Source organism: Barbatula barbatula, assembly GCF_947034865.1.
Source record: "Barbatula barbatula genome assembly, chromosome: 14".
Taxonomy (NCBI): domain Eukaryota; kingdom Metazoa; phylum Chordata; class Actinopteri; order Cypriniformes; family Nemacheilidae; genus Barbatula; species Barbatula barbatula.
The window spans coordinates 17,848,888-17,861,915 of record NC_136777.1 but is presented as its reverse complement, the minus strand read 5'-3'; the positions used below and the strand labels follow the sequence as shown (position 1 = coordinate 17,861,915).

Sequence of the window (13,028 nt, the reverse complement as noted above, 5' to 3'; positions counted from 1 at the left end):
ACCTCGTGGTTAAATGTTTATCATTAAAAAACACAGTACATAATTTTTGTGACTGTTGTTAGTAACGCGTGTCATAGGTCAACAACTTATGGTTCACATGAAAATAAAATCAAGGCACCTTGGCATGTCTGGGACGTATGTGGGCAATTCCATGCAATTGTGTCTAACCTTAAGATGAAAAAATCTAGTTTTTTCCCAAAGATTTTCACCATACTGATAGATCAGATGTCAATATTTGGTGATTTAAAAATCCATGTGATGTCTCTCATAAGGTTTTCAAAGCTCGTAAGCTTTTCAATAGACTGCTATTTTTCTTATGTCTGAACTCTATCATCAGGAGTATAGTCAAATATAAAAACATATTAATTATTAACTATATTAATAGTAATAAATGAATTTTCTGGCTTTTTCAAGTTTTGTCGGAAAATGTCACTGTAACCCATGTACACTGTATCTACACATGCAATTTAACGGTCGATAAGAAGATACTTCATCGGATACAGGGATGGGTTTGAAGAGCGCAGGGTGACGTAGACTTTCTCTCAAGCTGTTGTACAGATGCTAAGATCCATTAGCTCCAGGATGTGCTCAAACGAAATGCTCCTTTGAGGCATGATTTAGAAGATGGCTGTGTGATAATGTTGTATGGTCAATGCAGAGATCAGAGAACAGTTTGGGGCTACGGGAGTCAGGAATGCGATGTGTATTGATTTCTGCCTCACCCATTAGTGCTCGACCATTTGGGCGCCTACATTAAGCTGTAATTAAACTCTCAGGAGGAGATCGGCTGCGAGCGCTACAGATGAGGCGATACAATCCCATCCACAAACAAGACACTGTGTATTACTGTCACGAGAAAGAAATGACAGTAAGCAGACCTCTTAATGGGTCAGTATACGTTGAGGACGGATGTTTAGAGACTTTCAGAACGATTCAAGCAAATACATTTGTGTGGGAAATGTCTGTGCGAACTTGTTTGGGATTAAGTGAGGTTTATGAGAGTCATGACATCTTGCTGACTCACTGGCTGTTTCTAAAAGCAGAAACTATGGTCTGAATTTACCGTCTGCGTAACGTCTGTTAAGATGTCTTTATCAGGATGATTTTTGATGTTCCACAATCCCTTGTGTTTGGATCGCATGTGTGCATACTGCATATTTTACATGTAAATTGAGTGTATTATGTGACATTTAAAACGTGGCAATACATTTGATAATTGCGTTTCTGATCAGACATTACAGCTAACCTTTAGGGTCCAAGGGGACAGGATTTGCAGGGTCAACTATTCCTTTAAGGCCCTGTCTTATGGCTAAGTGTGAAAAAAAATTCTAGCTTAATCATGCAATTTAAGTCATTTTTATAATGTACTCCTCCTTCGTAACGTACACTGTCTGTATGCTGTTTAATCTCTGCCCTGAGGCTGTAGCAGGTCCTGGCAGTGTATCTGCTGCACTGGGCGTGTTTCCCGCATCCTCTGCTGATGAAATGAGTCGTCAGGGGCGGGGCCGTGAAGGCCCACATGACCTCATCCAGACAAAGCTGTGCTGTCTGGAGCTGGGAGCGGCTTGCATACTGAGAGCAAAGTTACTATGACAACCGCTCACTACATACACACACACTAACAAGAAACTGCTCCTTCATCAAATACTCAGTGAGGATTTCTCAGATGAATCACTGGCCAGAAACTTCCATTTATAAGCAAAATGGAAGCCGAGATGGACATCTGGAAGTCAGATCAACTGTTAATTCGTTCTTGAAACCGACCTCTGCATTCATTGTTTATATACAGTACATCAACTTTTAATAAATGAAATTATTAACTATAGAAGCTAATAAAAGGGAATGAATCTATATAAAAAGATTTTTGACTCTTTGATGATTAAATCTTTTTTCATGTGGCCGTCTATATGATATTTTTAAATCTGACGGTTTGATGGAAACATCATCTGCAGTCTATGACATCATCTCATCCACAGCTGCTGGCTGTGCGGTCTCTCAAGGAAATGACATCAGCCTTTGGAAACAATTTCAAATGGAGAAGTTATTGTTCTTCTACCCAAACAGAAGAATCTAATATAAAATGTTTGCCTATGAATGATATCCTCCCATTTTTATTCTTGGACATTTCAGAATAAAGTAATAATTACAACGATAAAAAAATAAAAAGAAATTAATGTACACTAACCCTCTCTCTTTCTCTCAACAGGTAGTGGTCTAGCTTTTGTTGAAACTAGTAACTTTGTATTAGCACCTATTGTATTGTTGCTCATGTATGACATATCGCGTAGTGCTCCCTTTGTAAGTCGCTTTGGATAAAAGCATCTGCTAAATGACTAAATGTAAAGTGTCTTGCCGCTGAATGAATACAACACACAATGGATTAGCAATAGCATCCACCCATGTTGCCATGGCTACATCAATATATATTTAATCAATCTGGTGATTTTGGTCCAATGGTGCAATATTTTAGTTTTTCACTTGAGCTAAGAGGGATCAAGAGATTTTGTGAACAGTCAGTATCAGTATATCCTTAGACCATTATAAACAATGAGATCATTTGATTTCTAGATAATGTTTTATAATGCATTAATTATGATCTTTATAAGAAAGAATACAGATGCACTTTAATAAATAATGACGCTAACAATGAATAATAAAGAGATGCTAAAACTAAACAAGGCAAAATATCAGCACTTTTTCTAATGTTTCTGATGTGGCATACAATTTTTCAGCTTTTCATCTTTTAAATGAAGAGATACTGTATATGTTTAGATAGTCTTTGTGGAAAGTCTTTATAATGATCTCACAGTTACTTTTTAGTTCAAGTTCTCATAGGAAAATGTACTTTATTTTGAGTTAACTGCATCACAGTCACGTGATCTACTCACAATCATTACAATCTCCAGAAAGATTTTTACCACTTCAAAGAACATGAATTTCCTCTTCCCCTATTTACCAATCTGACAAAACCCCTTGAGTTAATTTATGAAATATATGTGACAGATGACAGATCGCGTGGTTATTTAATTGAAATTAAAACCGCAATATGGCCTTGTGCACATATTAAACTTCGAACGACTTTGTTTCATTTTGTCTGCATGTTTTAAAGAGCAGGTTTCTTGGATTTCCTAAAATGATCCTTATTGCAGAGTGTAACGTAGCTGTTTTGCTGTGGGTCCAGTCGCTTGCATCAGTGTAAAATTGTGTTGTTCAAACAGAGCGTCTGTTGTTTTTATAATTTCGATTCACGATGTGAAAGGATGTGGATGGAAATCATTTGTAAGTTGTAATGTTTCATCAGTCTGTCACTTGATAATCACGATGAATTTGCTCAAAGTTTTAATCACGATTAATAAACAGGATTATTTTGACAGATTTAAATTGACCTCAACATGTTTATTAGGCCTATAATTTACAGCCAAGGAATATGTTATAATCTGCTGCCATTGAACTTCTTCAACGCCGTATTTCAAAGCACCGCCGTATTAAAATTTTGTGACCTTCAGAATGAAACCTTGCTACTCCATTTAAAAATGTTTGTAATCTTTTTATAAATCATTACTATTGGTCACCCTTCATGTTTGTCTGTGGGTTTTGCAAAAAAGAGCAAATGCAGTGCAGAAATGTTGTGTATTTTATTTCCTACAAAGTGGCAGTTTAAAAAAATTTCTGACATGATCGGGAGTTTTGTGCTTCCTTTAACATAATTATTATCACAAAGATTATGCTCAGTTCATTGTGGGAAGCATAAATTGTTGTCACGATTAAAAAACAATTAATCGTGCAGCCCCACATTATGCAGTCGCAGTAGCGGCCTTTGCTATGTTTCACCCGTTTCAATTGAAACAGGCCTCACAAAAGAATGGGCCTCCAGTTACACTCGAAAAGGAGAATTGCCCCTTGCCATCATGCACCAGGGTAAATGTTGAGGGGACTTGAGGGAATAGTTTTTTTTTTTTCTAAGAAACTTTTGTTTCAAGAAAGGGGGCAAAAAATCCTGTTAGAGTTATTTTAACCGTGGCATTAAACCAAACGTTATGAGATGGATAAAGGAAATCTTCTCGGAGCTTTTGTAGCACTCAGAATGTTCTAAATGTGGTGTAAGTGGGAAAACATGCTATTTGTATTATTTAGGGATGAATATTTTCTCCACCGACTAATAAAACTATGACAACATTTTTGACCTTTAACATAAAATCTTTCACCTTACATTTTCTTTTAAGAAAATGATGCTCAAAATGTTTGCTCATTTTTATTCCTAACAAATAATCCATAAACGATTAAAACAGTACTATGACAGACAATCCCCCTTATATTTAACATAGTTTTATTAATAAAAACGAGCAAGATGGATATTCCACAATATAAGCGTCACAACACAAAAAAAAATTATTGATATTTTATAAAAAATACACAATAACAATCAAACAAAGACAAATTCCCTGATACGAACTAAAAACTAACAAACCTTCCCTTGCCCTTTTGTCACCGCCATTGTCTTGACACACACGCATGCGCTTTAAGGAGCAAACGCGGCTTAATTCCCCTCTAGCGCCCAACTGAACTAAATGTACTTTATTTATATAAAAGATAATATTTAAGTGATTGTAAAATAGTTCTGTTTAAACAAATTAAATATATTTGGATGGAATCCGTTTAGACTATTACGCTACTGGCTGCAACAGTGTTTATGGATTATACAAAAGTCGGCACACCAAAGCTCCAAAAAATTTATTGATTAAAAGATTGTAGCATGCGTGTAACTTTTAGAAATGTTTGTATTTTTTTGGAGGTTTGATGTGCCGACTTTTGTATATAACCCTTCGTTCGTTATTTTGGTCGAGAACCCACTTGAGGGTGATGTGCGTGCTTTTGTCCTCTTTTTAAATACAGTGTTTATCAAATAAATGGGGGGCCTCCTACTGTTTCTTTGAAACGGGCCTCCGAACTGCAAAGGCCGCTATGGCTACAGAATAATGCTCTCTGCTGTGAACATGTTTGTGATGTGTGTATTACATTAGCATCTCATTATTGTAACATGCACAGATCATCAGCACCCACACACCACTGACTGAATGACACACAGTACATGACAGCTCAGAGCTCTGCTATTAGATACAAAGAGCCAAGTGTGTCCCGCAAGACTCAAATGAAGTGGCGGGTCTCATGAAACAATGAGTGCAGAGACGGTGACTGTGCACAAAATCAATTTGTGTCTGCGATTAATTGAGCATAAAATTACAAAAAGTTATTCAAGCGTCCTGTTATGTTCAGTGTTTTTAAATGACAATTCTGAATTCAAGTTACAAACATCACAAAGTCTGTTCAACAAATGAATTCAAACATAACAGAACACCATTGCCCCTTAATGCCATTAATGAATGACTATGCCACTGTGAATGACCAAACTCAATAATAAACATAGCCCTAAATAGCAAATATAAAACAAACAAATTCTGATCAATGAGTATCATTCATATCATATCCTTAGCAACGTCCACATGTAAAAAGAAAACACTGAGAACTCAATGTTGCATAAGTGGTAGATGTTGGGTCATGTGGACCCTTAGGCATTTGCTCTTCCACTATGATCATCTGACCAGAACCCTCTCACAGTATTCGTAAGCTGCAGCCTCGTCAGAGGTGTGACATTACACATTCCATATACTGACCAGCTATTTCTGGATGTTACTTCAAAGGTTTACAGAAACAGACTCCTCCTCTCGCTCCACACAAATAATACAAGCATGGCTAAGCAGCACCTAACAGAAATCAAAACACCAGACTGAATTGTTTCCAATGTGCAGTGGGAAACCCCCAAACTAATCCTGTACTGAGCTTAGACTGCTGGTCTGACTGGTGTGGACAGTAGAGAAAGCTGACCTTGTACCAGACAGAGGTCCCAGCATTGCAATCCTTGTGTCTAGGATCTCTAATATTGGCTGTCTGAAAAACGAAAGCAGATGCCATGCTGGCAAATCTGTCAGGAGCAATGTATTTGATGTGGCATGGCACAAGAAACAGATCTTTCTGACATGGTTGAATGTAATATGTGTTCAAGTACTAAGAAATATCAACAATAAATATCCGGACCTTTTATTGTATGACATGAGACACCACAGCTAATAAGTGCTTCTGTGATACTCCATTCACAAAAATCCAGTGCACTCAAAAAGCACATGTTTTCACGAGGTAATTCCTTTGGTTCTTCTCCCATCTGTACTAACACAAAACTTTCAACAACCTATGAAAAGAACAATAGAGGTACGGAAATCTAGAAAACATACAGAGGTATAGTGTCTTGGCCCTTTATACCGACAGTAATATACTGATGTTTGTATTTAACTGTAGTATCTAGTATTTCATGAAAGAGCTTCTTATCCCAGATGAAAGGACTCCCGTCTCCCGGTCAAGCTCAATTCACTCAACTGTAAAACTGAGATCCACACACACTCATAGGTAATCTCAAGCTTTCTCTGCCACACAATGTTTAAAAAGCCACAAAGGTTTCTGGAGTTTATCCTCCTCACCTGTTCCAGGTACACTGTGATCCTGTACTTTTCTAGATCTGTGTAAGGGCCATTGTAAATGAGCACAAACCACATTCCATGTTCAAGTCTCAAATTCATAGGTTACAAGATGACAACATTTTAAAAGGAAACCGATTTTGGATCAAATGCACTCTGGTACACGAGCACAATAAAAACACACAATTGTATTTACTTCATTTACATCATAAACTCGTGTACAAAACATGGCCAGTGTTTAGCCTGAAGTCTTTTCTGTTTAAATGTCTGATAACTACTAAAGCAGTAAAACAGATTTTAAATATTGTTTTGTTTATGCTTTTCTAAAATGATATAAATACCAAACCATTCCTTTTATTAATAATGAAAACACTTGACAATACGGCACCACCAAATGGCAGCCTTTATCAATATCATAATATAATAAAATAGAGGTCAAAGATATGGGTATCAACACATGTACTGCGATTTAATCATTTATAGTTTCTGACAATCCACTGAGATCAGTGTAAATTGCATATAGAGAAATTTTTAAAAAAACAATTCCCCTAGTATTATTTTATTATGATGTATGTAAAGCTGCTTTGCAACTATGAAAATTGTGAAAAGCGCTATATAAATAAAATTGCATTGAATCAACAACCCTTCTGACTTAGTCTTCCATAATATATTAATAATATAAATCTAGAATGAATTTTTACTACAAGGCTGAAGTGAGACATTTTGCATAAGAGACACAAACCCAGACAGGCCAGTCTTTTGTCCTGAGAACAACAGTGTTTCTGTATTAGACATCATGTCCAGGAATGCCTCCAACAAATATCCATTTTATCATTGTTGATAGTTCCCACTGTCCATAAAACTGCAAACTGACTACAGACCACTCACTGTACACATTGCGATTGATTTTAATACTGATTAACATAACGTACAGCTTTGATGTTGTTTTTTGTAATGATTTTTAGTTTCTAGATGAAGACAATTCGGTGCGTTTAAATAGAAGGCATGGTCACACGGTTTAAGTCGTCATCATGCAAGGCGCAAACAGATCGCTTTGCAATCTTGGTTATCAACTTATAAGTAAAATGCTTGCTCTGAATGTACATAACAAATGACAAAGGGTAAAGCTGTATGGTTAACGGTGAATACTCATTCGAACAACTTAAATATGACAACAAATCCTCTATCTCACGTTTGGGAAATGAGTCAATAGATTTTTAGAGTTCTGGACACAATGGAAAGAAAAAATTGTAGCCAGCTGTATCCAGTCACTAAGAAAAACAATGACTTTAGGACCAGGCAGAATCCACTGCTAAACTGTTTATAAATGAAATTTTGTACGATGTCTAGTACTCCCCTATTACTGAGATGTGACTAACTGTGCCATGGCCTTATAGTATTCATGTAAATGTAACTGCTTGTAGCCATTTGTGTGATATTGTTCTTAAAAACACAACTTACTAAAGTATTACAGTAAACAAGTGAGACCATTATGAGTTAAGCTGAAAATCTTCCTGAAAGCCAAAAAGATTTAATTGCTTATGAATAATTCCTTTCAGATAGTGCTGAAATCACATATTTCGATAAAAACCATTACAAACGTGACATAACGAACTTAATGCACACGTTAAGCCCTAGGACTTCAGAACAATCATTTTCAACCATTTCACAGCACATACATTGTTATACTGTTATTTCAGTAAGCAAGCTTCATAATAAATTGAAATCAGGCCAATACAGTGTGACAAATCAACTATGTGTGATAAGTTAACCTCTGCCCTGAAGTGAAACAGTCACGACTGCCAGAACAAAAAAGACAAGATGTTCACCTAGTCAGGTTACAGAAAATCAAGAACGGCATATTTTTAAGAGTTTTTGTCAACCCACAAGTGATACAGTAAATATATGTATGTATTTTAATGAACAAAATAAAATGTGAACACATTGTACTGTAGAAAACCAACAAATCTGCTTATTTATCAAGCTTATCGCCTCCAGAAAGCAAAAGTCACAGAATCAAAACATCATATGACTTAAGCGGGTTTATTCACAGACACACACACACTGCTGAGCTTTACCAACAGCTGATAGATCCACTGCTGCTTTGCTTCAGCATAAACAAAACACAGGTCCCATCCGCTTCAAGCACTGAAGCTCATTTACGTAAGGCAAAATACATTTCTGTGTGCATTTGGATATTGCTGTACATTTGTATCTCAGTGACACAGAAAGATGCTGTCTGTAATAATCCAGCGAAACCAATAATGTAATGCAAATCGCTGTAAGCTATTGTAAGTGCATGAGGGGAGATGCATTAATACGATGCATAGGATATGCTGGAGTACACCAAACCAATAGATAGATAGATAGACAGATAGCTAGACAGAGAGAGAGAGAGAGAGAGAGAGAGAGAGAGAGAGAGAGAGAGAGAGAGAGATAGAGAGATAGATAGATAGATAGATAGATAGATAGATAGATAGATAGATAGATAGATAGATAGATAGATAGATAGATAGATAGATAGATAGATAGATAGATAGATAGATAGATAGATAGATAGATAGATAGATAGATAGATAGATAGATAGATAGATAGATAGATAGATAGATCTATCTAAAACAATGCATGAATCACAGTGTAACACTGTAGCAATGTGGCCGCTGCACCCGTTGGATTATTTCACAAACAATTATTCATTTTATCAACAAAAGGAGACCAACGCGAATTCATTCTTTACCTTTATATTTCTCCAGCACGTCCTCGTATGCTTGAAGATACTCCAATTCGTCGGCGAGCATATGCGCAGCCGCTCCATAACGGGCCATTGCCGGTGCTGGACATTTAGCAGGCGCGCGAGTGAACTGGAGCTTTGCCTGCATGACTGTCTGACTGAAAGGCGACGCCCCTGCCTCCCCTCCCATATCCATAAACCGGCCAATAAGCCAGACTTCCTCCGCCGTTACAGCCGTAAATCTCACCCGTGTAGCGGGTGATAGACGTGACACTCCCAGCCGCCTCTATTTATCTGAGCCATCTATCCCACCCTGGCCTCTTTACAATCATTCTGTTTGCACGATGTGACTTCAATATTTATTCTACAAATTCTATAACAACATGATTTATTCTTTTTGACATCGTGTCAACATTCAACTACAATTATGTGTGTTTATTCATATATATATATATATATACACATGTGTGTGTGACAGGAAAATGTGTCATGCATTGTCATCCTCTATTTTTGAGGCACACGAGAGTCACTGATGCCATGTGTTTGTGACACAGTCATGTCCATCTCCACGGTCCTAGCGCCTGGTGGAAATGCGCTCCACGTTTGGCGACGGCACCGAGTTGGACCAATTGAATCACTGTCATTTACATTAAATTCTTAACCAGGGGCTGATCAAAATAAACGTTTAAATCAAAATGCATTAGCTCTATGTATGTTAGCCTATATGTAGGCTATATGTACCAACTCCAATTTACAGTAAGGGACAACGTGTGATATTATGTCTATAAAAAAAACATTTTTACTAATAGTATATAGATGTGGCCTGTCATTCCAGAAGCTGACTGGAAGGCATGCAGACACTAGATTCCTCACTGATGCTGATTCATCCTTCACCCCTAAGCCTATACCGACATATCCATAACAACACCAAAATGCAGCAGAAGGTTGCAGGTTCGAATCTCAGTACCAGCAGGTCATGACTGAAGGGCCCTTGAGCAAGGCACCTTACCCCTGACTGCTCTGCAGTAATGTGCCACTGTAAAAAGCTACTTGTAAGTCGCTAAAGCGTCTGCCAAATTAATAAATGTAAATGTAAGGACACAAAGGCACCTGCTCGTACGGTGCATTCTATAATAATCCCTTTCATTCTCAATCTCAAGCAATTCCCAAAATCCCAAACAAAACAAAGTTCAGCATGATTGTTTGCTTCATGCCTATCATATATGATGCTAAATGATCAAATATCTAAATGACACCGGATCTCCTCAAAGTATCACACTGAGATCAATGAACAGATGTTTGTGAATGCATGCAGTGGGGCTGTGTTGAGGTCCTACCCGCAATTCTGAGCACCGCTCTCTCGGCAGGGTCAAGCACGGATCCTCCGTGGATCTTCCTCTTCGAGCGCTCGTGTCTGGGTAAATTCCACGGTAACGTGTCACCCGGTGCCGGCGACAGCGTGCCGGATTTCCCGCTGTAGTCCTCATCGTCTGAGAAATCCGCCGAGGAAGACATAGAGCAGCGCAGAGACGCGTTCCCGGACCCGGAGCTCTGTGTACGGAGACAATAGACAAGCAATAAACAACAACACCGCGTAGGTATCAACAACCTGGCAAATAAAATCAGCGGTGTTAACGAAAGCTATCCTAGCTCTCATTATTTCTGCGCTCAGATTAAAGGACGCATTGATTTTTGCGCACACACTCAAATGACCAAAGGAAACATTAAAGCTATAAAACCCGTCAAAGACAATTGCATGTGGCTCCCCCGCCAGGACACGCAAACACTCACCGCCGTGTACATCTCAAACGCATGGACAGATATTCCACTTGTCATTGACATACGGCGATATCATTTTTGGTTGAACCGCACCCTTCTGACGGTATCCCGTCTCGTGTCTCCCGGTTGGATCGAAACCATGAAACGATGTCAAATTCCCCAGAGAGAGAGAGAGAGAGAGAGAGAGAGAGAGAGAGTAGATGCGCACACCAACCCACAGCGTCACCGTCCACTGATGCAAGCGAACCAAAAGCACAGACAGAATCCAAAATCATTCCAGTTACCCTGGATTCAATGAATCTCTGTGATGAGGTGTTACAGCGCCTCTCTGGTAGAATATTTCGTGCTGCTTTAGTCTGCTGTTGTCACCCAAGCATATTAAATCAGCGCTTCTTCACTTCCCAGGTGACTTGCTGCTTTTGTAAACAGCTCTTGTGAAAATGCTATTTTCACACAATTAAAGGTTTTTTGAAACCATTCCCACAATTTCTCAAAAGTTTATTTTTATTGCAAATCTCTTTGTTCTGCAACAAGCAATCAATACCAGAGATTTCCAATGGGTGGCATCCCAAAAATGGGTCACAGGTTATTTCTTCCAGTCACAGACAGCAAGGGAAAACCATAAAAATGCAAATATAATAATAAAACTGACACACTGTACAAATGAATGCTACATCCACAGTTCAATTGAATTCTACATGCTATATTGTGTACAATTCTTAAAAAATTGTATTAGCAGATGACGTATCAAGGGTATAAAATGTTATAGATTCATATAATTATTACACATACACATGTATCAGAGATAGCAGATGATTTTATAATAAAGGTGTTTTGTCCGAATCCGTTTGAAGAATCACATTTCTGTGATGATCTATCACAAATTGTGTCAACATGCTCAGCTATAGCTGCACAGTGTGTGCTCACTGAAGACCACGGTTTCCTAGACAATATTTGTTAAAATAATCTTTTAGTCAAGAATTCAGTGTAATTGTCTATACAGAAGTCAATCATTGACCACCTAAAGTACAATGACCCTACCCACACCACCCCAACCACCCCCCAACCCACCCACAGTGTGACAACTATCTTGAAGTATGAAGTTAACAGGTGCAAGGCAAGCAGTCACTTGGCTTGGTTCTGTAACACACACAGCATGTGCTCCAGTACAGATGGCTTCAGGGTGTGCATTACAAAAAGTAAAGCACAGACATATTATATGATTGCGGCTTGGACATTTCATATCTGTATATCCTGCTTGGGCATTACAACAAATAAACATCGCCAATATTCATACAATCCAGCACGATCTGAAGAAAAGGAAATCTGCCGCAGATGTGTTCCATTCATGAACATGAAATGTAATGCAGTATGTATAAAACTATAGTTTTGTAAAAACAGCATAGTACAGTTTTAGGTGATGTCGAGCGATGGGTTATTATTGATTGTGCCCTCCTAACAACAAAGATCAAGTTTTGCTGTAAGGTAATACACATTGCAAAAGTGTAGCTAGTATGATATATTTAGCAATGCTAGACAATATCACATTCAGTCCTCTTACTTTGCGCTTTCACAAATGCAGTGACATAGTCCTATCTGATCTAACAAAGTCAAGTCACAATGCAGCAACAATTTAGCAGTTCTAATATACACTGTTCACTGCCGCTTTTTAAAAGCTGCTTCACTTCTGAATATCCTATTTTTAGAAAAGAATCACTTTGTAAAACCGGAAGAAAAAGACAAATGTTATTCTACTCTCATCCGCATCCTGCTTTTCCAAATATAATTTGCAGTTACAAAGGTGCTTTGATCACTCTCCTGCCGGTCATAAGAGCTTCTGTTTTAACAGTTTTGCTCTTTCCTTTTGCTACAAATAGAATTCCACAGTGGTTAAAATGCAGATATTATAATCAATATCTGATGTGTATATTAAACATTATTAAAGGGTAATTGAAGGAAAAGTAGACACAAAAAACATCAACTCTAATTT

The 13,028-nt window shown here is 37.8% G+C and overlaps 1 protein-coding gene across 3 annotated transcripts in view; it reads right to left on the bottom strand.

Annotated features, from left to right (window-relative positions):
* Positions 1-11,344, bottom strand: part of dst (dystonin) — a 141,218-nt gene extending 129,874 nt beyond the window's left edge. The window contains exons 1-2 of one of the 3 annotated variants that reach the window (XM_079473550.1): positions 11,051-11,344; positions 10,597-10,810 (exon numbers count right to left, since the gene is read on the bottom strand). In XM_079473550.1, the coding sequence (XP_079329676.1) occupies positions 10,597-10,810; positions 11,051-11,101 (265 nt within the window). In that variant the 5' untranslated portion in view covers positions 11,102-11,344. Of the gene's footprint in view, positions 1-9,265; positions 9,414-10,596; positions 10,811-11,050 lie in introns of those variants that run through there. The other 2 variants (XM_079473548.1, XM_079473552.1) reach the window with 2 other exon arrangements.
* Positions 11,345-13,028: the final 1,684 nt, after the last annotated feature.